The 24793-nt window shown below is 46.4% G+C and overlaps 1 protein-coding gene and 1 non-coding gene across 8 annotated transcripts in view; one reads left to right on the top strand and one right to left on the bottom strand.

Annotated features, from left to right (window-relative positions):
* CFAP74 (cilia and flagella associated protein 74) overlaps positions 1-24793 on the top strand; it is a 79791-nt gene that overhangs the window by 2312 nt on the left and 52686 nt on the right. For 6 of the 7 annotated variants that reach the window (XR_009558893.1, XM_060284170.1, XM_060284161.1 and 3 more), the window contains exons 2-6: positions 18378-18460; positions 19051-19135; positions 19218-19358; positions 19646-19744; positions 23903-24049. Coding sequence is in view for 6 of the 7 variants with exons in the window: in XM_060284170.1 (XP_060140153.1) it covers positions 18397-18460; positions 19051-19135; positions 19218-19358; positions 19646-19744; positions 23903-24049 (536 nt within the window). In the remaining variant the exon portion in view is untranslated. Of the gene's footprint in view, positions 1-2652; positions 2773-18377; positions 18461-19050; positions 19136-19217; positions 19359-19645; positions 19745-23902; positions 24050-24793 lie in introns of those variants that run through there. The other variant, XM_060284167.1, reaches the window with a different exon arrangement.
* Positions 21751-21823, bottom strand: TRNAG-CCC (transfer RNA glycine (anticodon CCC)). The gene has a single exon. It is a non-coding gene; the product is annotated as a tRNA-Gly (tRNA).

Below are 24793 nucleotides of genomic sequence, written 5' to 3' on the forward strand. Positions count from 1 at the left end.
AGTTTCTGTAGGGTAAACGCCTAGGAGAGGAATTGCTGAGTCAGAGGGCGTGGTAGACAGAATAATGGCCCCCGGAGACCGCCGTGTCCTGACCCTTGGAACCCGTGAATGTGTTAGGTTACAGGCACTGGGAATGTAGGTTGTTGGTCAGCTGACTCTGAGATGGGAGATAGTGCTGGGTTATCCCGGTGAGCCCAGTGCACCTAGAAGGGCCCTCCTAGTGGGGAGGGAGGCGGAGGGGAGCCAGAAAGAAAGCAGCCCGAGAAAGACCACCTGACAGTAGTGGCTTTGAAGTTGGTAGGATGGGGCCTTGGCCGAGGCACGTGGGTGACCTCTAGAAACTGGAAAAGGCAAGAAAATGGACCCTCCCCCAGAGCCTCCGGAAAGGAAGGCAGCCCTGCCGACACCTTGATTTTAGCCCAGTGGGGCTCATTTCAGACTTCTGACCTCCGGAACTGTAAGATGACACACCTGTGCTAAGTCCCTGAGTGCGCGGCAATTTCCTGCGGCAGCAATAGGGTACCAGTGCAGAGGGCGTGTATATACTTAACTACGATACAATGCTGAGCTCTTTTCAAAGCACCTGTCCCGGATTTCCCTCCCACCGTTAGGGCGTGCGCCTCCCCACTGCTTCGTGTCCTTTGTGCCACCTGGTATACTCAGGCTCGGAAGGTGTTACCGAGTCTGACGGCTGTGTGACAATAGTATGTGGCTTTACTCTGCATCTCCTTGATTACAAATGAGGTTGAGCAGCCCTTTTTGGTTTATCACCAAGAAACAGTTCATCATCTGGCCAGGACTCTGTTAAGAGTTACAGGGAGCACTATTACTAATGCCAGGAAGACAGGCATGAATCCAGCCATCTGAACGTCCTTTATTGTAACCCGCCTGTCATGGCCTCGCCGTTTTGCTGTTGGGCTGCCCACCTTCTCTGTTGAGCCGACGATGTTCCTTGCATGTCTTGATGGTAAACCTTTTGGGAAATGTGCTGCGTTTATCTTCTAATCTGTAGTGTTTCTTAAACCCTCCTTAGGGTGTCACCTGAACCAAAGTTTTTAAGTGTACAAGACTCTGCCAGCTTTTCGTCTTGTGACTTAATGTTTTTGATGTCTTGTTTAGGAAAACCTGAAGGCATGAAGGCCCCTCCGCCTTCACCGTAGCAGCTTTGCTCTTCACCTGTGAGGCTTTGGCCCCCAAGGAACTGATTTCCGGGGTGGACACGCAGCTTCTTAGCATGTGGACTGAGATGTGCATTCCCTGCCCGCCGCTTGCACACGTGTGCACACGCTGCCCTGTCGGAGTTTGGGGGGTTTTTAATGCCTCTGTGGAGCAATTTGGAGAGAACTGGCATCCTGACAGCATTGAGTGTCCATTACGTGAACATGCACCTCTCCATTGATTTATTTATATTGGTTTTATTCTTTTTTAGGTTTTTGTTATGGACAATTTCAAACTCACCACGTAGTGGTCCTATGAACTGTCGGGCGCCGAGCCCCCCTTCAGTGGTCACCAGAATCGAGTCAATCCTGGAGTTTCTACTGCTTCTCACTTGTAGCTCTTGGCTGATGTAGTTCAGAGAAAACCCCAGGTGTAATAGTTCACCCATAAACTCTTTTTTTTGTGTGTGGTACACGGGCCTCTCACTGTTGTGGCCTCTCCCGTTGCGGAGCACAGGCTCCGGACACGCAGGCTCAGCGGCCATGGCTCATGGGCCCAGCCGCTCTGCGGCATGTGGGATCCTCCCAGACCAGGGCACGAACCCGTGTCCCCTGCATCGGCAGGCGGACTCTCAACCACTGCGCCACCAGGGAAGCCCCACCCGTAAACTGTTTAGTACACAATTCTAACTGAAAAGAACTTATTTTTAGCATAACCACAAATTCATTATCAACCCCAGCCGAGTTAACATTGATTTCTTAATAAAATCTAATACCACTTGGTGTTCATTTTCCCACGTTACCTCAGAAATGTCTTCTACAGTTTCTCGCTTGACTCAGGTTCCAAACCAGAACCCCCCCTTGCATGCGGTTGACTTGTCTCTCACGGCTTTTACATTCAGAACAGCTCCGCTTCCCTTTCCCCCCACGGCATCCATTTGTTGAAGAACCTGGGTCATTGACTCCACTTATCCTTTCTTTAGGTCTCACTTCACGTCGCCTGACGGGGACGGGGCTTCATCATTTCTCATCGGGGGTCCTACTCCCTTTTTCTTGTATTTATTCCCAAGTACTTCATATTTATTGGTGTAATTGTAAATAAATTTTCCAAATCTTGCTTTCTCATTATTTGTTCTGATAAATAGGAATATCATTGATTTTTATTACCGAATTTGTATCTAGCAACATTACTAAATTGTCTCGATAACATTAACAATTTATCTCTGTACTCATTTGGACTCTCTACATGCACAGTCGTGTTATCTGAAAACAACTGTCTCCCCTTCCACTCCTCGTGCCTTGTACTTCTTTCGTCTCTCCTTGTTCCAGTCAGGAGACCCAGTGGCTTCAGAGAGCATCCTTGTTTTGTTCTCAGTCTTAAAGGAAATGCTTTTAACGTTTATGATTTTTTTTCTTTTGGCCACGCCGAGCGGCTTGCGGGGACGATCCAAGCCACGCCCCCTGCAGTGGAAGCACGGAGTCTTAACCGCTGGACCGCCAGGGAAGTCTTAATAATGTTATGATTAAGTATGACGCTTCCTGTGGATTATTGTTGGCAAACATTCTTTATCACATTAAAGAAGTCTAACGCCAGTTTGCTACATTTTTAAAAAGTGTAAGTGGGATGTTGAATTTCATCAATGTCTTTTCCTGCATTGAGTCAATTGTATATTTCTCTTCTCTGGTCTGCTCGTGTGGTGAGTTGACTTGATTTCTAATGCTAAGCAGGTCCGTCTTCGTCGTGATGTGTCATCCTGTCTACGTGTTGCTGGCTTTAGCCAGGTGGTACTTCACCTCAAGAGTGAGGCTGGTCTGTGGTTTTCCTTTCCCTGTTGTCACCACCAGGCTCTCGTAGCAAAAGTTAAGTGATTCCACGAAACAAACCAGGGAGTGGACCTTCTGGTTCTCTTTCCTGGAAGAAAGTGTGTGAAACTGGAACATTTTGAACCTCAAATATTTCATGGACATTGATAGGGAAGCCTCAGAGCCTAGAGTTTTCTTGGTGGGAACATAGTTGACTTTTTTTTTTAATTTTTTTTTAATGTTTATTTATTTTTCTTATTAGTCATCCATTTTATACACATTAGTGTATACATGTCAATCCCAATCTCCCAATTCATCACACCGCCACCCCCGCCACTTTCCCCCCTTGGTGTCCATACGTTTGTTCTCTACATCTGTGTCTTTATTTCTGCCCTGCAAACCAGTTCATCTGTATCATTTTTCTAGGTGCCACATATATGCGTTAATATACAATATTTATTTTTCTCTTTCTGACTTACTTCACTCTGTATGACAGTCTCTAGATGCATCCACGTCTCTACAAATGACCCAATTTCATTCGTTTTTATGGCTGAGTAATATTCCATTGTATATACGTACCACAACTTCTTTATCCATTCGTCTGTCGATGGGCATTTAGGTTGCTTCCATGACCTGGCTATTGTAAATAGTGCTGCAGTGAACATTGGGGTGCATGTGTCTTTTTGAATTATGGGTTTCTCTGGGTATATGTCCAGTAGTGGGATTGCTGGGTCATATGGTAATTCTATTTTTAGTTCTTTAAGGAACCTCCATACTGTTCTCAATAGTGGCTCTATCAATTTACATTCCCACCAACAGTGCAAGAGGGTTCCCTTTTCTCCACACCCTCTCCAGCATTTGTTGTTTGTAGATTTTCTGATGATGCCCATTCTAACTGGTGTGAGGTGTTACCTCATTGTAGTTTTGATTTGCATTTCTCTAATTATTAGTGATGTTGAGCAGCTTTTCATGTGCCTCTTGGCCATCTGTATGTCTTCTGTGGAGAAATGTCTCTTTAGGTCTTCTGCCCATTTGGGGATTAGGTTGTTTGTTTTTTTAAATATTGAGCTGCATGAGCTATTTATATATTTTGGAGATTAATCCTTTGTCCATTGCTTCATTTGCAAATATTTTCTCCCATTCTGAGGGTTGTCTTTTCCTCTTGTTTATGGTTTCCTTTGCTGTGCAAAAGCTTTTAAGTTTCATTAGGTCCCATTTGTTTATTTTTGTTTTTATTTCCATTACTCTAAGAGGTGGATCAAAAAAGATCTTGCTGTGATTTATGTCAAAGAGCATTCTTCCTATGTTTTCCTCTAAGAGTTTTATAGTGTCCAGTCTTACATTTAGGTCTCTAATCCATTTTGAGTTCATTTTTGTGTATGGTGTTAGGGAGTGTTCTAATTTCATTCTTTTACATGTAGCTCTCCAGTTTTCCCAGCACCACTTACTGAAGAGACTGTCTTTTCTCCATTGTATATCCTTGCCTCCTTTGTCATAGATTAGTTGACCATAGGTGCATGGGTTTATCTCTGGGCTTTCTATCCTGTTCCATTGATCTGTACTTCTGTTTTTGTGCCAGTACCATATTGTCTTGATTACTGTAGCTTTGTAGTATAGTCTGAAGTCAGGGAATCTGATTCCACCAGCTCCGTTTTTTCCCCCCCAAGACTGCTTTGGCTATTCAGGGTCTTTTGTGACTCCATACAGATTTTAAGATTTTTGTTCTAGTTCTGTAAAAAAATGCCATTGGTAATTTGATAGGGATTGCATTGAATCTGTAGATTACTTTGGGTAGTATAGTCATTTTCACAATATTGATTCTTCCAATCCAAGAACATGGTATATCTCCCCATCTGTTGGTATCAACTTTAATTTCTTTCATCAGTGTCTTATAGTCTTCTGCATACAGGTCTTTGGTCTCCCTAGGTAGGTTTATTCCTAGGTATTTTATTCTTTTTGTTGCAATGGTAAATGGGAGTGTTTCCTTAATTTCTCTTTCAGATTTTTCATCATTAGTGTATAGGAATGCAAGAGATTTCTGTGCATTAATTTTGTATCCTGCAAATTTACCAAATTCATTGATTAGCTCTAGTAGTTTTCTGGTGGCATCTTTAGGATTCTCTATGTATAGTATCATGTCATCTGCAAACAGTGACAGTTTTACTTTTTCTTTTCCGATTTGTATTCCTTTTATTTCTTTTTCTTCTCTGATTGCCGTGGCTAGGACTTCCAAATGTTGAATAATAGTGGTGAGAGTGGGCAACCTTGTCTTGTTCCTGATCTTAGTGGAAATGCTTTCAGTTTTTCACCATTGAGAATGATGTTTGCTGTGGGTTTGCCGTGTATGGCCTTTATTATGTTGAAGTAGGTTCCCTCTATGCCCACCTTCTGGAGAATTTTTATCATAAATGGGTGTTGAATTTTGTCAAAAGCTTTTTCTGCATCTATTGAGATGATCATATGTTTTTTCTCCTTCAGTTTGTTAACATGGTGTATTACATTGACTGATTTGTGTATATTGAAGAATCCTTGCGCCCCTGGGATAAATCCCACTTGATCATGGTGTATGATCCTTTTAATGTGTTGTTGGATTCTGTTTGCTAGTATTTTGTTGAGGATTTTTGCATCTATATTCACCAGTGATATTGGTCTGTAATTTTCTTTTTTTGTGGTATCTTTGTCTGGTTTTGGTATCAGGGTGATGGTGGCCTCATAGAATGAGTTTGGGAGTGTTCCTTCCTCTGAAATTTTTTGGAAGAGTTTGAGAAGGATGGGTGTTAGCTCTTCTCTAAATATTTGATAGAATTCACCTATGACGCCATCTGGTCCTGGACTTTTGTTTGTTGGAAGATTTTTAATCACAGTTTCAATTTCATTACTTGTGATTGGTCTGTTCATATTTTCTATTTCTTCCTGGTTCAGTCTTGGAAGGTTATACCTTTCTAAGAGTTTGTCCATTTCTTCCAGGTTGTCCATTTTATTGGCATAGAGTCCCTTAGGATGCTTTGTATTTCTGCGGTGTCTGCTGTAACTTCTCCTTTTTCATTTCTAATTTTATTGATTTGAGTCCTCTCCCTCTTTTTCTTGATGAGTCTGGCTAATTGTTTGTCAATTTTGTGTATCTTCTCAAAGAACCAGCTTTTAGTTTTATGGATCTTTGCTATTGTTTTCTTTGTTTCTATTTCATTTATTTCTGCTCTGATCTTTATGATTTTTCTTCTGCTAACTTTGGGTTTTGTTTGTTCTTCTTCCTCTAGTTCCTTTAGGTGTAAGGTTAGATTGTTTATTTGAGATTTTTCTTGTTTCTTGAGGTAGGCTTGTATAGCTATAAACTTCCCTCTTAGAACTGCTTTTGCTGTATCCCATAGGTTTCGGGTCATCATGTTTTCATTGTCATTTGTCTCTAGGTATTTTTTGATTTCCTCTTTGATTTCTTCAGTGATCTCTTGGTTATTTAGTAACGTATTGTTTAGCCTCCATGTGTTTGTGTTTTTTACGTTATTTTCCCTGTAATTGATTTCTAATCTCATAGCATTGTGGTCAGAAAAGATGCTTGATATGATTTCAATTTTCTTAAATTTACTGAGGCTTGATTTGTGACCCAAGATGTGATCTATCCTGGAGAATGTTCCATGCACACTTGAGAAGGAAGTGTAATGTGCTGTTTTTGGATGGAATGTCCTATAAATATCAATTAAATCTTTCTGGTCTATTGTGTCATTTAAAGCTTGTGTTTCCTTATTTATTTTCATTTTGGATGATCTGTCCATTGGTGTAAGTGAGGTGTTAAAGTCCCCCGCTATTATTGTGTTACTGTTGATTTCCTCTTTCATAGCTGTTAGCAGTTGCCTTATGTATTGAGGTGCTCCTATGTTGGGTGCATATATATTTATAATTGTTATATTTTCTTCTTGGATTGATCCCTTGATCATTACGTAGTGTCCTTCCTTGTCTCTTGTAACATTTTTTATTTTAAAATCTATTTTATCTGATATGAGTACTGCTACTCCAGCTTTCTTTTGATTTCCATTTGCATGGGATATCTTTTTCCATCCCCTCACTTTCAGTCTGTATGTGTCCCTAGGTCTGAAGTGGGTCTCTTGTAGACAGCATATATATGGGTCTTGTTTTTGTATCCAGTCAGCAAGCCTGTGTCTTTTGGTTGGAGCATTTAATCCATTCACGTTTAAGGTAATTATCGATATGTATGTTCCTATTACCATTTTCTTAATTGTTCTGGGTTTGTTATTGTAGGTATTTTCCTTCTCTTGTGTTTCCCACTTAGAGAAGTTCCTTTAACATTTCTTTTCTTTTTTTTTTTTTTTTTTGCAGTACGCGGGCCTCTCACTGTTGTGGCCTCTCCCGTTGCGGAGCACAGGCTCTGGACGCGCAGGCTCAGCAGCCATGGCTCACGGGCCCAGCTGCTCCGTGGCATGTGGGATCTTCCCGGACCAGGGCACGAACCCATGTCCCCTGCATCGGCAGGCGGACTCTCAACCACTGCGCCACCAGGGAAGCCCCCTTTAACATTTCTTGTAGAGCTGGTGTGGTGGTGCTGAATTCTCTTAGCTTTTGCTTGTCTGTAAAGCTTTTGATTTCTCCATTGAATCTGAATGAGATCCTTGCCGGGTAGAGTAATCTTGGTTGTAGGTTCTTCCCTTTCATCACTGTAAATATGTCATGCCACTCCCTTCTAGCTTGTAGAGTTTCTGCTGAGAAATCAGCTGTTAACCTTATGGGGGTTCCCTTGTATGTTATTTGTCGTTTTTCCCTTGCTGCTTTCAATAATTTTTGTTTGTCTTTATTTTTTGCCAATTTGATTACTATGTGTCTCGGTGTGTTTCTCCTTGGGTTTGTCCTGTATGGGACTTGCTGCGCTTCCTGAACTTGGGTGGCTATTTCCTTTCCCATGTTAAGGAATTTTTCAACTATAATCTCTTCAAATATTTTCTCGGGTCCTTTCGCTCTCTCTTTTCCTTCTGGGACCCCTATAATGCGAATGTTGTTGCGTTCAATGTTGTCCCAGAGGTCTCTTAGGCTGTCTTCATTTCTTTTCATTCTTTTTTCTTTATTCTGTTCCGCAGCAGTGAATTCCACCATTCTATCTTCCAGGTCACTTATCCATTCTTCTGCCTCAGTTATTCTGCTATTGATTCCTTCTAGTGTAGTTTTCATTTTAGTTATTGTATTGTTCATCTCTGTTTGTTTGTTCTTTAGTTCTTCTAGGTCTTTGTTAAACCTTTCTTGCATCTTCTTGATCTTTGCCTCCATTCTTTTTCCGAAGTCCTGGATCATCTTCACGATCATTATTCTGAATTCTTTTTCTGGAAGGTTGCCTATCTCCATTTCATTTAGTTGTTTTTCTGGGGTTTTATCTTGTTCCTTCATCTGGTACATAGCCCTCTGCCTTTTCATCTTGTCTGTCTTTCTGTGAGTGTGTTTTTTGTTCCACAGGCTGCAGGACTGTAGTTCTTCTTGCTTCTGCTGTCTGCCCTCACTGTAGATCCTGGTTTCCTCAGCCAGGAAAGGACACAGCATCTCATAAGATGGAATTAGCACTTGGGTGAAGAAAGCAGTGTATGAGGGGTGGTCAACACTCCATCAAAGTCATGGCATCATTACATTTGAGCAATGAAAATACTCCATTGCTTAATCTCCTTGAGTCTCAATATTCTCACCTCCCAGGCAAATGAAGAGACGCTGTGGAATAATGAAGTTTATACTGAAGATAAAGTCTTCTCACTCCTGCTGGGCCAGTCACCTGAAACTGCTTATATCACAATCTTCGGTCAGTCAAATCCACAGGGCAATTCTCCTCAAGCAGCAATCAGGGGTCCATGGAAGCTGCTAGTGTTGCAGGGTCTCCTGCAGAGGCGGGGGGTGTCTGTGCCTCACCATGAGGACAGGGACACTGGCAGCAGCATTTCTGGGAGGTTCTCCTTGGTGTGAGCCCTCCCGGAGTCCCCATATTTCACTCTTGATTGAATTTCTTTTACGCCTGTGGGAATTTTCAAGTTTTCTATTTTTTGTTCTTGAAACAATTTTGGTTAGTAATATTTTTCTAATAATTTGTCCATTGTCTAAATTTTCCAATTTATTGGTGTAAAGTGGCTCGTGACATTTTTACATTTTTTCATGTCTGTAGTATCTGTAGTTAGAGACCCTTTTCTTCTTATATGGATGATTTGTTCTTTCTCTTTTTATTTATCAGTTTCATTAGAGGTTTGTCAGTTTTATAAATCTTCTAAAAGTACAAACTTTTGGCTTTGAGGAACATCTCTATCACATGTTTGTCTTGCAGCATTAATTTCTAATCTTTTTTGTTTTCCTCTACTTTCTTTGGGTTTATATCGCAGCTCTCTTTATAACCCCTTGAGTTGCATGTTTAGCACGTTAATACTTAGCCTGTCTTGTTCCTGATATGAGCATTTAGGATTACAAATTCACTCTGTTCTACCTTGGCTACACTCAATTTGATATATGATATTTTCATTATAACTCAGTTAAAAACATTTTATAATTTTCATTATGATTTTTTTCTTTGGCCCACGGGTTATTTAGAAGTATGTTTCTTATTTTCAAAATATAAGGTGAATTTATAGTTTTTGATTTGATTTTTTTCTTCCAGTTTTATTGGAATATAATTGACATACAGCACTGTATAAGTTTAAGGTGTACAGCATAATGATTTGACATACAAACATCATGAACTGATCACCAAAATAAGTTTAGTGAACATCCATCATCTCATATAGGTACAAAATTAAAGAAATAGAAAAAACTTCTTCCTGGTGATGAGAACTCTTAGGATTTACCCTCTTAACAACTTTCATATGTAACATACAAAGTGTTAATTACATTTACCATGTTGTACATTACATCATTAGTACTTATTTATCTTATAACTGGAAGTTTGTACGTTTTTATGCCCTCATCCAATTCCCCCTTCCCCAATCCCCCACCTCTGGTAACTACAAACCTGACCTCTTTTTCTATGATTTTGTTTGTTTTTGAAATATAATTAGCCTACAACACTATGTTAGTTCCTGTTACACAACATAATAATTCGATATTTCTATACATTTTGAAGTGATCACAGGATATGTCTCGTTACGATAGGCCACCATACAAAGATACTATATAGTTATTGTTATATTCCCCACACTGTACACTTCATCCCTGTGACTTGTTTATTTTTCCGCAGGAAGTTTGTACCTTCCAATATCTCTTAGCTATTTCTCTCCCCCTCTCACTCCCACCCGCTCTGGCAACCACCTGTTTGTTCTCTGTATCTATGACTCTGTTTCTGTTTTATGATGTTTGTCCATTTGTTTTGTTTTTTTAGATTCTAAATATAAGTGAAATCATACATTATTTGTCTTTCTCTATCTGACTTATTTCACTTAGCATAATACCCTCGAGGTCCATCCATATTTTTGCAGATGACAAGATTTCATTCTTTTTATGGCTGAGTAGTACTCCCTTGTGTATATATACCACATCTTCTTTATCCATTCACATGTTGATGGGCACTTACGTTGCTTACATATCTTGGCTATTGTAAATAGTACTGCAATGAATATAAGGGTGCATATATCTTTTCTAATTAGTGTTTTGGGTTTTTTTTCCTTGATAAATACCCAGGAGTAAAATTGGTGGATCATATGGTAGTTCTATTTTTAAGTTTTTGAGGAATTTCCATACTGTTTTCCACAGTGGCTGCACCACTTTACATTCCCAGCAGCAGTGCAGGAAGGCTCCCTTTCCTCCGTATTCGGCCAGCGTTTGTATGTCTTCTTTGGAAAAACATCTATTCAGATCCTCTGCCCATTTTTTAATCAGGTTGTTCAGTTTGTCGATGTTGAGTTGTATGAGTTTGTATGTATCTTGGATATTAACAGCTTATTGGATATATTTGCCAACATCATCTGCCGCTCAGTTGATGGCCTTTTAAAAAATCTATTTATTTATTTATTTATTTTTGGCTGCATTGGGTCTTCATTGCTGCGCGCGGGCTTTCTCTAGTTGCAGTGAGCGGGGGCTACTCTTCATCATGGTGCGCAGGCTTCTCATTGTTGTGGAGCATGGGCTCTAGGCACGCGGGCTTCAGTAGTTGTGGCACACGGGCTCAGTACTTGTGGCTCATGGGCTCTGGAGCGCAGGCTCAGTAGTTGTGGCGCACAGGTTTAGTTGCTCCATGGCATGTGGGATCTTCCTGGCCAGGGCTCGAACCCGTGTCCCCTGCATTGGCAGGTGGATTCTTAACCACTGCACCACCGGGGCAGTCCCGATCATATGATTTTTATTCTTCAATTTGTTAACGTCATGTATCACATTGACTGATTTGTGGATATTGAAACATCCTTGCATCCCTGGTATAAATCCCACTTTATCGTGGTGTATGATCCTCTTAATGTATTGTTGGATTCAGTTTGCTAATATTTTATTGAGGATTTTTACGTCTATGTTCATCAGTGATATTGGCCTATAATTTTCTTTTTTTGTGATATTGTTGTCTGGTTTTAGTATCAGAGTGATGCTGGCCTTGTAGAAAGAGTTCAGAAGCATTCCTTCCTCTGCAAATTTCTGGAATAGTTTGAGAAGGCTAGGTGTTCACTCTTCTGTAAATGTTTGGTAGAAATCACCTGTGAAGCCATCTGATCCTGGACTTCTGTTTGTTTGGAGTTTTTTTTTAAATAATTTTTTGTGGTAATCTCTTATGATCCTTTGTATATCTGTGGTGTCAGTTGTAACTTCTTTTTTTTAGTTTAATTTTTATTTCATATTGGAGTATAGTTGCTTTACAATATTGTGTTAGTTTCAGGTGTGCAGCAAAGTGACTCAGGTATATGTATACATGTATCCACTCTTTTTCAACTCTTTTCCCATATAGATTACTACAGAATATTGAGTAGAGTTCCCTGTGCTGTGCAGTAGGTCCTTGTTGGTTATCTATTGTATATATAGTAGTGCGTATGTGTTAATCCCAAACTCCTCATTTTTCCCTCCCCCCACCTTTCCCCTTTGGTAACCTTGAGTTTGTTTTCGAAGTCTGTGAGTCTGTTTCTATTTTGTAAATAAGTTCATTTGTACCATTTTTTTTTTAGATTCCACATATAAGTGATATTATATGACATTTGTCTTTGTCTGACTTACTTCACTTAGTATGATAATCTCTAGGTCCTGCCATGTTGCTGCAAATGGCATTATTTCGTTCCTTTTTATGGCTGAGTAATATTCCATTGTATATATGTACCACATCTTCTTTTGCCATTCATATGTTGATGGACATTTAGGTTGCTTCCGTGTCTTGGCTATTTTAAATAGTGCTGCAATGAACATTGGGGGTGCATGTATCTTTTCAAATTATGGTGTTCTCCAGGTGTATGCCCAGGAGTGGGATTGCTGGGCCGTGTGGTAGTTCTATTTTTAGTTTTTTATGGAACCTCCATACTGTTCTCCATAGTGGCTGTATCAATTTACATTGCCACCTACAGTGCAAGAGGGTTCCCTTTTCTCCACACCCTCGCCAGCATTTATTGTTTGTAGACTTTTTGATGATGGCCATTCTGACTGGTGTGAGGTGATAACCTCATTGTAGTTTTGATTTTCATTTCTCTAATGATTAGCAGTGTCAAGCGTCTTTTCATGTGCTTTTTGGCCATCTTTATGTCTTCTTTGGAGAGATGTCTATTTAGATCTTCTGTCCATTTTTTTGATTAGGTTGTTTGTTTTTTTGATATTGAGCTGCATGAGCTGTTTGTATATTTTAGAGATTAATCCCTTGTTGGTCACTTCATTTGCAAATATTTTCTCCCATTCTCTGGCTTGTCTTTTCATTTTGTTTGTGATTTCCTTTGTTGTGCAAAAGCTTTGAAGTTTAACTAGGTTCCATTTGTTTATTTCGTTTTTATTTTCATTACTGTAGGAGGTGGAAGCAAAAAGATACTGCTACAATTTATGTCAAAGTGTATCCTGCCTATGTTTTCCTCTAAGAGTTTTATAGTATCTGATCTTACATTTAGGTCTTTAATCCATTTTGAGTGTATTTTTGTGTGTGGTATTAGAGAATGTTCTAATTTCATTATTTTACATGTAACTGTTCAGTTTTAGCAGCACCACTTATTAAAGACACTGTCTTTTCTGCATGGTATATTCTTGCCTCCTTTGTTGTAGATTAATTGACTGTAAGCATGTGGACTTATTTCTGGGCTTTCTGTCCTGTTCCATTGATCTATATTTCTGGTTGTGACTTCTTTTTCCCTTCTGATTTTCTGTATTTGGGCCCTCTCTCTTTTTCTCTTCATGAGTTGGGCTAAAGGTTTATCAATTTTGTTTATCTTTTCAAAGAACCAGCTCTTAGTTTCATTGATTTTTTGGATTGTTTTTTAAAGTCTCTATTTCATTTATTTCTGCTCTGACCTTTACGATTTCTGTCCTACTAACTTTGAGTGTCGTTTGTTCTGCTCTCTCTACTTAGGGTTAGGCTTTAGGTGTACGGTTAGGTTGTTTGTTTGAGATTTTTCTTGTTTCCCAAGGGAAGCTTGTATTGCTATAAACTTCCTTCTTATAACTGCTTTTGCTGCCTCCCACAGATTTTGGATTATCCGCTTTTCATTTTCATTTGTGTCCAGGAATTCTTCTAATTTCTTCTTTGATTTCTTCAGTGACCCATTGGCTGCAGACCAGCATGTTGTTCAGCCTCCACATGTTTGTGTTTCTTGCAGTCTTTTTCTTGTAGTTGATTTTTAGTCTCATAGCACTGTGATCATAAAAGATGCCTGATATGATTTCAATTTTCTTAAATTTATTGAGACTTGTTTTGTGGCCTAGCATGTGATCTGTCCTGGAGAATGTTTTGCGTATACTTGAAAAGAATGTGTATTTGCTGTTTGGGGAAGGAATGTTCCAGATAGATCAATTAAGTTCATTGGGTCTAATGTATCACTTAAGGCCAGTGTTTCCTGATTGATTTTCTGTCTGGACGACGTGCCCATTGATGTAAGTGGCCTGAGAGTCCTGGAGTAGGAGTATCAGCCCACTGGTGGGCAGGGCCAGGGGCCAGGGCGTCCTGGGGCTGGTGCTGCCTGCTAGTGGGTGACGCTGGTCCCGGGGCTGGTGCTGGGCAGTGGTGAGTGGGACTGGGTCCTGGGCCCTCGGGTGGACAGCGCGAGGTCCTGGGGTGGCTGTGGGCTCAGGGAGTCTTAAGGTAGCCAGCCTACTGGCAGGTGGGGCTATGCCCCTGCCCAGCTCACTGCTTGGCCTGAGGCGTCCCCATACTGGTGCCTGCAGGCTGGCATGCAGGGCAGGTCCCGGCACTAATAAGCCAGAGGGAGGGTTCTGAAATGGCACTGGCAGCTCCAGTGTCCTTGTGTTAGAGCTGCCACCAGTGTCTGTGTCCCCAGGATGAGCTGCCCTGCCAGGATCAGCAGGTGGGTCTGACCCAGGCTCCTCTCCATTTCCTGCTTTTGTCCTGGGCCCTGAGCACGTGAGATTTTGTGTCCTTTAAGAGCAGCGTCTCTGTTTCGCACGGCGCTCTGGCTCCCCTGGAAGGAAGCCCCGCTCACCTTCAGAGCCAGATGTTCTTCGGGCTTGACTTCCTGGTGCAGGGCTCCCAGGCTGGGGAACCTGACTTCCTGGGGCGCCCCTCTGCGGTTGTGATTATCCTCCCGTGCTCAGCTCACCCACCCGGGGCTTTGGGTCTTGATTGCCCCGCCTGTTGTGAGTCCTCCTGTACAGCTTCAGGTGTAGACGGTCTTTTCTTCTAAGCTCCTGCTCTTTCTCGTCACTAGCTGCTCTGTGATAGGGTGATTCTCTCTGTGTCCGCGGGAGAAGGTGAGCTCAGGGGTCTTCCTGCTCCCCATCTGCTTTGCTTTTCTCTATCTGTTATTGATTTGGGCTGATGAATTTGCTCAGAGAATAAGCTTCGTATGATTTTAGTTCTTTGAAATGTGTTGAGTCCTGCTTTGGGGCCGGTAGATAGTTTTTGTAAATATTCTGTGTGATGGCTTAAGGGAGCACTTAAATTTCCATAGTTGTTTCTGTTCCATGTATGTCCGTGGGGTTCAGTTTGTTAATGATGTTGTTTAAATGTGTGTCATTAATGACTTATTTTATCTGGTTTTGTTGTCAGTTCCTGAGGGAGGCGTGTTAAAACCTCCCACTAGAGTTTGTAGTTTTGACTCTTTCTCCTTGTTCTGCCAGTCTTTGCTTTGTTTATTTAGTGGCTATGCGTTTGAATACACGTGGATTTACCACTGTTGTATCTTCCTGGTGAGCTGAGCCTCTGGTGATGACCTGACCCTCTTACTGCTGTTACTGCTTTTTGCCTGAAGTATTTTTGTCTGTTTCTAGACAACGCCACCAGCTTCCTGTTACAGTTTCTATATAGGGCATCTTTGTCTGACTTTGAAAATGCAGTGCTTTTGTATGTTATTGCTTTAGAATTCTCTTTTAAATAGTAAAAAGTGGGCTTCCCTGATGGCGCAGTGGTTGAGAGTCCGCCTGCCGATGCAGGGGACGCGGGTTCGTGCCCCGGTCTGGGAGGATCCCACGTGCCGCGGAGCGGCTGGGCCCGTGAGCCATGGCCGCTGAGACTGCGCATCCGGAGCCTGTGCTCCACAGTGGGAGAGGCCACAACAGTGAGAGGCCCGCGTACCAAAAAAAAAAAAAAAAGAATCCACCTGCCAATGTAGGGGACACGGGTTTGAGCCCTAGTCTGGGAAGATCCCACATGCCGCAGAGAAACTAACCCATGCGCCACAGCTACTGAAGTCCTTCTTATAACTTCTTATAACTTCCTGTGGAGCACGTGCCTAGAGGCCGTGCTCCACAACAAGAGAATCCACTGCAATGAGAAGCCTGCGCACCTCAATGAAGAGTAGCCCCTGCACTCCGCAACTAGAGAAAGCCCGCGGGCAGCAACGAAGACCCAGTGCAGCCAAAAATAAATAAATTTAAAAAAATTAAAAAATAGTAAAAAGTTAGATTTTTGTTGATTTTGGTGGTTGATAAGACACTTTTCTTTAGCTTGGTCACTTCATCTATTTGTATTCTTGTCTTCACTTAGGTTTTGACCTGATAATTTCATCATGTCAATTCTTCAAGACCCTTAAGACAATTAAAATACAATTTTCCCAGCATTTTGGTTATTTGCACGCTGGCCAGCCAATTCTCAAACAGAAGGTCCACGTGCTTCTTAAGCACATTTTGGCACATCTCTGTGTTTGATCCCACTTCACCCGCACGTCAGAGGCGCCCGGCTCCTGAGCCCCAGGTTGTGCGATGCCCACGGGGCCTTGGGGCCCCTCACCGCGTGCCCTTCCGCACGCTGGCTCCTGTTGTGTTCCCACTGTTCCTCTCACGTCTGCCTCATCCTTGTAGACTCATGTCCTGAAAACACTGAATCCTGCCACGGTTGTTCTAGTGAGGATTTGAAGGGGGTCAGGGACCCGCTGTCTGGAACCACCGTCTTTAGCTGGACATTCAGAGCGTGTGTGGTTTGATGTTGTCACTGCAGGTGGAGCTGTGTGAGACGTCCCTCCTCTTAGCAGAGTGTCACCCTCGGGGGGCGTTGGTTACACTGTGTTTTATACGCGATGTGATGAGCGCATGGAACTCACAAGCCCAGGGCAGCACAGGCTGGACCACTTTGCAAGCATCTTCTGAAAGCCCCGCATCCACCATCCGCAGGCTGGTAGACTAAGAGCTGTCTTCAGTTGGGAGGAATATTGTTGGTATTTTACAAGATGCCTCGAAATTCTGCCTCTCAGGGCTTTAATGCACAGAGGGGTTTTTTGTAGCATTTAAAAAATAAATGACTGGCATTGATTTATTAATGACTTATCAGGGAAACATTATTAGGCTTTGAAAATATTTTTCAGTGACTTATTCTGGAGCAGTTGGTAAATTCAGCAATGAAAACAAACTGGTCTACAGTTTCAGCACCTCGTCCATAATATCAACATTTAATATCAACGTCTAATATCAACATCTGTACCAAGCTCTACACAGGCATCTCCCAATGTTCCCGAAATGACTATCAAACTGTAATGAATATTGTGAAACCCCTTAGGAGTTGTCTCTGGACTCTGTGCCTGCGTTTTATTGAGATAACGTATACACGCTGTAACGAGCACGCAAATTAAATGTTCACTAGTGTGAGTTTGACACTTGTGTACACCTGTGTAGCCACCACCCAAAACAAGATGCAGACCGTTTCCGTCCTCCCCCCAGTCCCTCGTAGCCCCCGCCGTCCCCATCCCCTGCCTCTAACCCAGAAGCTGCGTCTCATTTCTATCATCGCCCTTTAGTCCTGCGTGTTCTGGGGCTTCACACGTGCTCTTCTGTGTCTGGCTTCCTGCACTTAGCACGGTGTGTCTGAGATTCATCCGTGGTGCTCTGTGCATCAGACTGCGTTCTCTTCATCACTGTTATTCCTTTGTATGAACGTACCAGAATCTGCTTCTCAGAATCCGTTCTCATCACGATGGACATTTGGATTGTTTCCAGTTTGCGGCTGTTGTGAATAAGGTTGCTGTGAGCGTCCCTGTACAAGTGTTTTTGTGGACATACTTCTGTTTCTCTTGGGTAGGATTTCTGGGTCCTCTGGTGAGTGTATGTTGATAGCATCTAGTGTTATGGTTTCGTATTGGGTATTTTTGATTTGGGGCGTTCTAACAGGCGTGTAGTAGTGTCTGGTTATGGTTTTGATTTGATTCCCTAGTGACTAATGATGTTTACAAAGTTCCATGAGCCTATGGTCATCGTGCATCTTCTTTTGTCGTGTCTGTTCTAAAATTTTTGTCCCTTTTCAGTTGGGGTTTGGACTTGCTATTGCTGTTATTTAGGAGTTCCTTATGTATAATCTGAGTACCAGACCTCTGTTACATGTATGTGCTGCAAATATTTTTTCAGATTCTGTGGCTTCTCTTCATTTTCTTAATGTCTTTTTTAAAAAAATATGCTTTGCTGTTTTGTTTGTTTGTTTGTTTTGTGTTTTTTTTGTTTTTTCTAAGATGTTGGGGGTAGGAGTTTTAGTAATTTATTTATTTAGTTTTGCTGTGTTGGGTCTTCGTTTCTGTGCGAGGGCTTTCTCTAGTTGTGGCAAGCGGAGGCCACTCTTCATCGCAGTGCGCGGGCCTCTCACTATTGCGGCCTCTCTTGTTGCGGAGCACAGGCTCCAGACGCGCAGGCTCAGTAGTTGTGGCTCACGGACCTAGTTGCTCCACGGCATGTGGGATCCTCCCAGACCAGGGCTCAAACCCGTGTCCCCTGCATTAGCAGGCAGATTCTCAACCACTGCACCACCAGGGAAGCCCTAATGTCTTTTTACAAGAGAAATTGTTAACGCTTATGAAATCCGGTTTTTTAGGTTTTTTTTAATGTGTCATCTATGTTTTGTAAAAATTTTTGTAGCTAATTTCTGCCTCCCAAGATGGAAGAAGATGCCAGCCTGTTCCCTAAGAAGCTTTTGGACGACGCCCCCCTTGTGGAGGATGGTAATTAAGAAAGGTCTTTTCACAAATAAGACACGTTTCAACACACGGAAGACAAACGATGTGCTTAATAGTTGCCCTTTAATTTCCTTTTTTCAGAGAGACCACATCTTTTAAACTCATATTTTTTCTCAAAAAGGTAGCTTGTATTATTCTGTTTAATCAGAAGAAAGGTCCACGTGGCTGAGACCTTGAAGTTCAGTGGCCGACGGTAGCTTCCCAGTCTTTTGTTATTGCTTCAAATGGCAATAAGGAACCTGCTGCATGTAACCTGAAGAGGCTGGTTTCAGAGCAGCAGCTGCATTTCACGTCTGCCTTTGACTAGTCTACTCTGAGATCTTGTCCCGTGGCCGTTAGAAAACTCCACTCTACGCTCATGAAACAAGGGTGGGAAAGACAATAGTGTTTTGCTATTATTATGAAAATAGTTTTGACTTTGCAGACCCCTTGGAAGCGTTCCCTGGGCCACACTTTAAGAACCACTGCTCCATCCCATCATTGCCCAGTTTGCGTGTGTCAGGATTTACCCTGGAACTTCAGGCTTGAAGGTCTCCATCTGCGTTCTGTTGTTTTAACTCTCACTCTATTTCTAGAAACAGCTGAACCGGAGGATCCGGAGTTTGTGCTGGGCCCTGTCCCTGGGGAGGCTGAGAACGAGGCGGACCCAGGAAGCTCCTGGTAATTAACCCGGGGCAGGGGGAGGGGGAGGGGCAGGACGCACTCCCCACGGGATGGCAGCGGGCGTCCTTTCCATGTTAAGTCCAGGGAAAGAGCAGAATGCAGACAAGAGGAAGCAGAGACCAGCCGTCCAGGACAGAATGCAGGCCTCACTCCTGCGGAGGGATTTGAGCCACCTAGACCAGCTGCATGAAGAGAAAGACCTTTTCATTCAGAACACGAGGTGAGCGGGGCGGGCCGGGCTCTGGCCGGGGCCCATCTGTGCGGCGTTTGCCGCCCTCCACTCCTGTCCGATTGACGGCGACGCTGCAGTGTGTTCTCCAATGTCTGCGAAGAAAAATTTCAAACACAGAAAAGTTGAAACTTGAAGGCAAATTGATGACATCATGAAACTTTACTCCTAAATGCTCGAGATGCCCGCAGGAGAGCCTGTGCCAGCTGCCGGCCCCGCCCCGGCCGGAGCGCCTGGGGTGCAGGGAGCCGCTTACCGACGCTGGTTCCAACTTTCAGGGAGGAGCTGCGTGCTTGCCGCTGGAGGATGGGGCTCCTCGCCAAGCAGCAGGAGAGCGTGGCAGCTGGCCCGGCCGTGGAGAGAGCCGCCGGCAACAGGTAGGTCGGAGGTGGGGCCCTGGGGCCGGTGGGTACGGGAGTGGGGGCGGACCCACTTCCCGGCCGTGTGGGAATCGGGCAACCCAAGTGGACATCAGGAGTCAGGTGGCCACGAGTCAGGAGGGGCGGTCACTTTGAGGCAGGTGGCCAGGGGAGGCCTCCCTGAGGAGGGGACCTGCAGGCTGGGAGGTGAGTGGTAGGGACAGCGGCACAATGGCTGGGGTGGGCAGCGAGTGCAGGGCCCGGGGCAGCAGGCGAGGACGCCAGGTCACGTGCCCGCGGACCAGAGCCCTCTGGTCAGTGTCCCTCCAGGCCGCCCTCCAAGAGATGCCCCCGCCCTCTCCTGACCGTAGAGGGGTGTCTTGCGGGGCGGTGCACCTCTCTGTCCTGCGCCCGCCCACCCACCCTGTTCATCTGAGCGCCCCCGCGAAGTGGCTACACCTCAGAGTGTGACTGGGCTTGGGTGACCGGGAGGGCAGAGGGAGGTGAAGTAGGAGGTCTCAGAGTGGGCTCGGCCAGGAGGGCCTCTCAGTGGCTTTTTGGCCCCCGAGATGCCTCTAGTCGTTAGGTGAGTGTGCGGGTCCTTCCTGAGGGGCTGGCAACCAGGGGGCTGGCTCCCCATCCTTGGAAGGATGAGAGGCCAGTGGAGAGGGGGCGGGAGGGGGCAGGAGCGGGCTCAGATCAACGGAGTGGGCCCAGGAGAAGCCTTCCTTCGGCCGCAGCCCTGCCCTCGAGTCGGCCAGTTTAGAGGAAAGGTCAGGCGAAGGCATCGCTGAGCCTGAAGGCCCGCAGCCCCTGAGGCCCCGACCCACTCGCCCTCTGCTGGGCAGCCGTGGGTCGCCTCGAGGCAGCGTCCCAGCGCCCGTGCTCAGAGCTGGGGAACGAGGGGGACCTGCAGGCGAAGATGACGGCCGTGCTGCAGGACAGCGTGTAAGTCCAGGCCGTCGAGCAGGGACGGGTTTGAAGATGAAGAATGACATTTTGTGTTTGACTTTCAAGCTGCCTAAAGATTGAAAGGTAGCTGAGACTTTCCATCGTTTAAGTGTTTTGCGCATCCTCCATGTTTGTCTGAGTTCTCAGGAACTGTGAAATCAGCTTCTTTTTCCTTTTTTCCTGCTCTTTGAGCCTCCAAAGAACGACCAGCATGATTTTTAAAAGAGCTTTACACCTTTTCTGAGAGCACTCCCCCCACCCGGCGAGGAGACGGCTGTGCTGTGTCAAATCCTGTACACGGCAGCTTCCTCCCTGCACCAGCCGGCACCGGGCTGGTCCCCACCAGCGCCGCGGAGCCCCCGGGGCCCTGCCTGTGTCGGATCACTGTATGGTCCATTTAGTTTTTTAAAAAACTTCTAAATTTTGAAACAATTTCAAATTCACAGAAGAGTTGCAGAAATAGCACCAAGAACCCCTGGTGTTCCCTTGCTCTCCCCACCATCCCGGTGACACTTCACACTTGGAGGGTTGCATGGCGTCACCCCACCTCCAGTAGGAAAGACCCTCAGTCTTCCCGTGACGCTCGTGACCTTGATGGTTTTGAAGCATCCGAGCCAGGAACTGTCCCCCAAGTTGCCTTTGTGTGATGTTTCCTCGGGGCGGTGGTCTAGAATCCCCCAGGTGCTGCCCCCCGCCCCCCCCCCCCCCCCGCCAACAAGGCGTACGATGGCCACCGGTCCCATTTCCAGTGGGGGAACTTTGGTCACTTGATCGAGATGGGGTGTGCAGGGTTTCTTTTTTGGTTTTAAAGTTTACACATTTAAAAAAAATATTTATTTATTTATTTGGCTGTGCTGGGTCTTAGTTGCAGCATGCAGGATCTAGTTCCCCGACCAGGGATCGAACACAGGCCCCCTGCATTGGGAGCACGGAGTCTTAACCACTGGACCACCAGGGAAGTCCCTAAAGTTTACACTTTTTTTAAATATTTATTTTATTTATTTATTTAGGCTGCACCAGGTCTAAGTTGCAGCATGTGAGATCTTTAGTTGCAGCATGCATGCGGGGTCTAGTTCCCTGACCAGGGATCGAACCCGGGCCCCCTGCATTGGGAGTGCAGCGTCTTACCCATTGGACCACCAGGGAAGTCCCACGCAGGGTTTCTTCAATGCAGAGTCACGCTTTTCCTTTGGAAACTAACATGGAATTGGTGGTACATACTGTGAGACTGGAAAACCCCATCCTCATCCCTTTCACGCTCGGTGTTTGCATTTATTGATGCTTCTCGCTTGAATCAGTTATGATGATGGTTGCCAAAGGGCGATTTTCTAATTCCGTAATTCCTTCTAGATGTACGAGTTAGCGTTCCGCTGTAAGGAACAGCGTTCTCTTCCCCATGTTTCTTTATGTGTCAGTGTAGACTCTTCGACTTCTGTTCTATGCAGTGGGTTATAACCTGCTCTATCTTTTTTTTTTAATTAATTAATTTATTTATTTTTGGCTGCATTGGGTCTCCGTTGCTGTGCACGGGTTTCTCTAGTTGCTGCGAGCGGGAGCTACCCTTTGTTGTGGTGCGTGGGCTTCCCATTGTGGTGGCTTCTCTTGTTGCGGAGCACGGGCTCTAGGTGCGTGGGCTCAGTAGTCGTGGCTCGTGGGCTCTAGAGCTCAGGCTCAGTAGTTGTGGCGCACGGGCTTAGTTGCTCCGCGGCATGTGGGACATTCCCAGACCAGGGCTCGAACCCGTGTCCCCTGCATTGGCAGGCGGATTCTTAACCACTGTGCCACCAGGGAAGTCCCATCATCATTATTTATTTTGATGCTCCAGTCACCCCCAATTGGGCCAGTTAGCACCTCTTTCAAGCAGGCTCCCTGTCGTTCTTCGAGTGCTTTCTGGGGTAACGACATGTTCGTAGCCCACTTGTTTCCTGTCCGCCCTAGTCCTAGACCTAGCCGGTTGTCCGGACCAAGCCAGAGCCTTGGTTTCTCACAGGGGAGAGTGGTGTTTAGGGACCTAGGGCTGGGCACCAGGTGGCCCCACTGGGAAGCATGTGCATGTCTCTGTGTGTCTGCGTTAGAACCAGGAGTTGACACCCGTGATTCCAGCTCCAACAGAACGAGAGGTGCACCCTCATCTCCCCTGTCTGATGGGACACTTCTTCTCTGACAGATGGAACCTGTCTGTCATTACCTTCAGTGTTTTTGCTCACTTCTCCTCCCACCAAGTACCAGTCTGGTGACCCTGCCCTGCTGTGGCTGGCCCTGACCCCCCATAGCCCACCTGCCTGCCCCTCCTCATGTGGGCGTGGCTGCTGCCCATTTCCTTTCTTTTTAATCAGCTTTATTTAGGTCTAATTTATATGCAGGAAAATGTACGTCAAACGTCCCTTGTGCATCCTGTCCGTCAGCACTGCTGACCCCAGGTGACCGCGGGTGTCCTCTGCCCCTTAGTGTTAAGTGTGTGAGACCCTGCAGTGTTTACTCCCCGTGCCCGTCTCCTCCATGCCACACAGCAGCCATGAGAGGCATTCATGTCCTCGTGCATGGCCGGTGTCTCCCTTCATGGCCGTAGAGTCCACTGCTGTCTGCTTCACCACTGAGCAGGGCTCCCATTGGAAGCCCACCTGGTTTCCCTTCCTGGTCAGCATCCCCTTGGACCACGTAGTGACCCCTTGAACCTATTCTTGGGGGGACGTGACTTCAGGGCCCTCCTGTGTTGCTGCCGGTCTGTGTGCCCAGGCTCAAGGGCACCCCAGGCCGCAGGGACGTTGATGAGTCCCCCCAAGTGTGGGCTGAGGGCAGGCAGCCCACGCAGCAGGTGTCTGCTGTCCCCAAGGGCTTCCTTCAGGGGCACGTGTGAACTTGGGGCTCGTGGCCTAGACGGCGTCACTCACGGTCACTGAGCACCTGCTGAGTGTCAGACCCCGACGTAAGCACGTAGGGTCAGCAGTGAGGAAAACACTTGGAGTCCCTGCCTGCTTTCACGGGAATGAGAGGCACATAAGCAAAGCAAGAAGCTCGCGGCGGTGCCACGTGGCACGGTCGCTGCGTCCCTGGGCCCAGAGAGCAGGGCTTCAGGGACAGAGCAGGGCGGTGTTGCAGGAGACAAGGGGCCTGGGTGTTGGTCAGACTCGGTGGCGGAGCCCTGGAGTGGATGCTGCGCGGGGGGCGTGGCCCGGCTCTCCAACCCCTTTGCCAGCGTAAACAGAAGCGCCTCCTGTTTGCAAGGAGCGCCGTGTGGCACATGGAGATCCAGGAGAGGCAGCTGGAGGACGCCCGCGAGTCGGCCCAAGCGGAGGCCCCGGCTGCCAGGAAATGCCTCCGGGAGAGGGGTGCCTCGGGGAAGGCAGAGCGGAACCGGCTGCTGCGGGTGCGGTAGGTCCAGGCCTGGGGCGCACCCCCCCAGGCCCACGCCTGTGCCCCCCGCCAGGCCCATGCCTGTGCCCCTCACCAGGCCCACGCCTGTGCCCCCCGGGCCCACGCCTGCGCCCCCCCCGCCCCACGCCTGCAACACCCCCCCGGCCCACGCCTGCGGCCCCCCTGCCCACGCCTGCAGCCCCCCTGCCCACGCCTGTGACCCCCCCGGCCCACGCCTACGCCCTCCCCCCGCCCCACGCCTGCAACACCCCCCCCAGCCCACGCCTGCGGCCCCCCTGCCCACGCCTGCGACCGCCCCCGGCCCACGCCTGCGACCCCCCCCCGGCCCAGGCCTGCGCCCCCCCCCGCCCCACACCTGCAACCTCCCCACAGGCCCAGGCCTGCGCGCCCCCCCCCCCCCGCCCCACGCCTGCGCCCCTGCCCACCCAGCCCCAGCCTGGGCAGAGTGACTTGGGCCACGCTCGCTCCCAGACCTGATGGCTGCCTCCCTCCTGGATGCCCTGCCCTCTTCCCGGCCCTGGCCACTCCTTGTGGCCCGTCCTCCTGAGGCCCCGACACTGCCCGTGCCCCGCGGGCAGCTGCTTCTGAGGGTGGGGCCAGTGGAGTAGGTGTGCTGCAGGCCGGGGGACGCAGCCCCCCCCAGGGGCCCCCCGCCCTCGCCCCGGCACGGGGTCTTCACAGGTCCTCCGGCTCTCCCACCCCCCACCTTGTCCAGCCCGTTGCCAGATCTTCCTGCTGCTT

This window comes from Globicephala melas, chromosome 1, assembly GCF_963455315.2.
Source record: "Globicephala melas chromosome 1, mGloMel1.2, whole genome shotgun sequence".
Taxonomy (NCBI): domain Eukaryota; kingdom Metazoa; phylum Chordata; class Mammalia; order Artiodactyla; family Delphinidae; genus Globicephala; species Globicephala melas.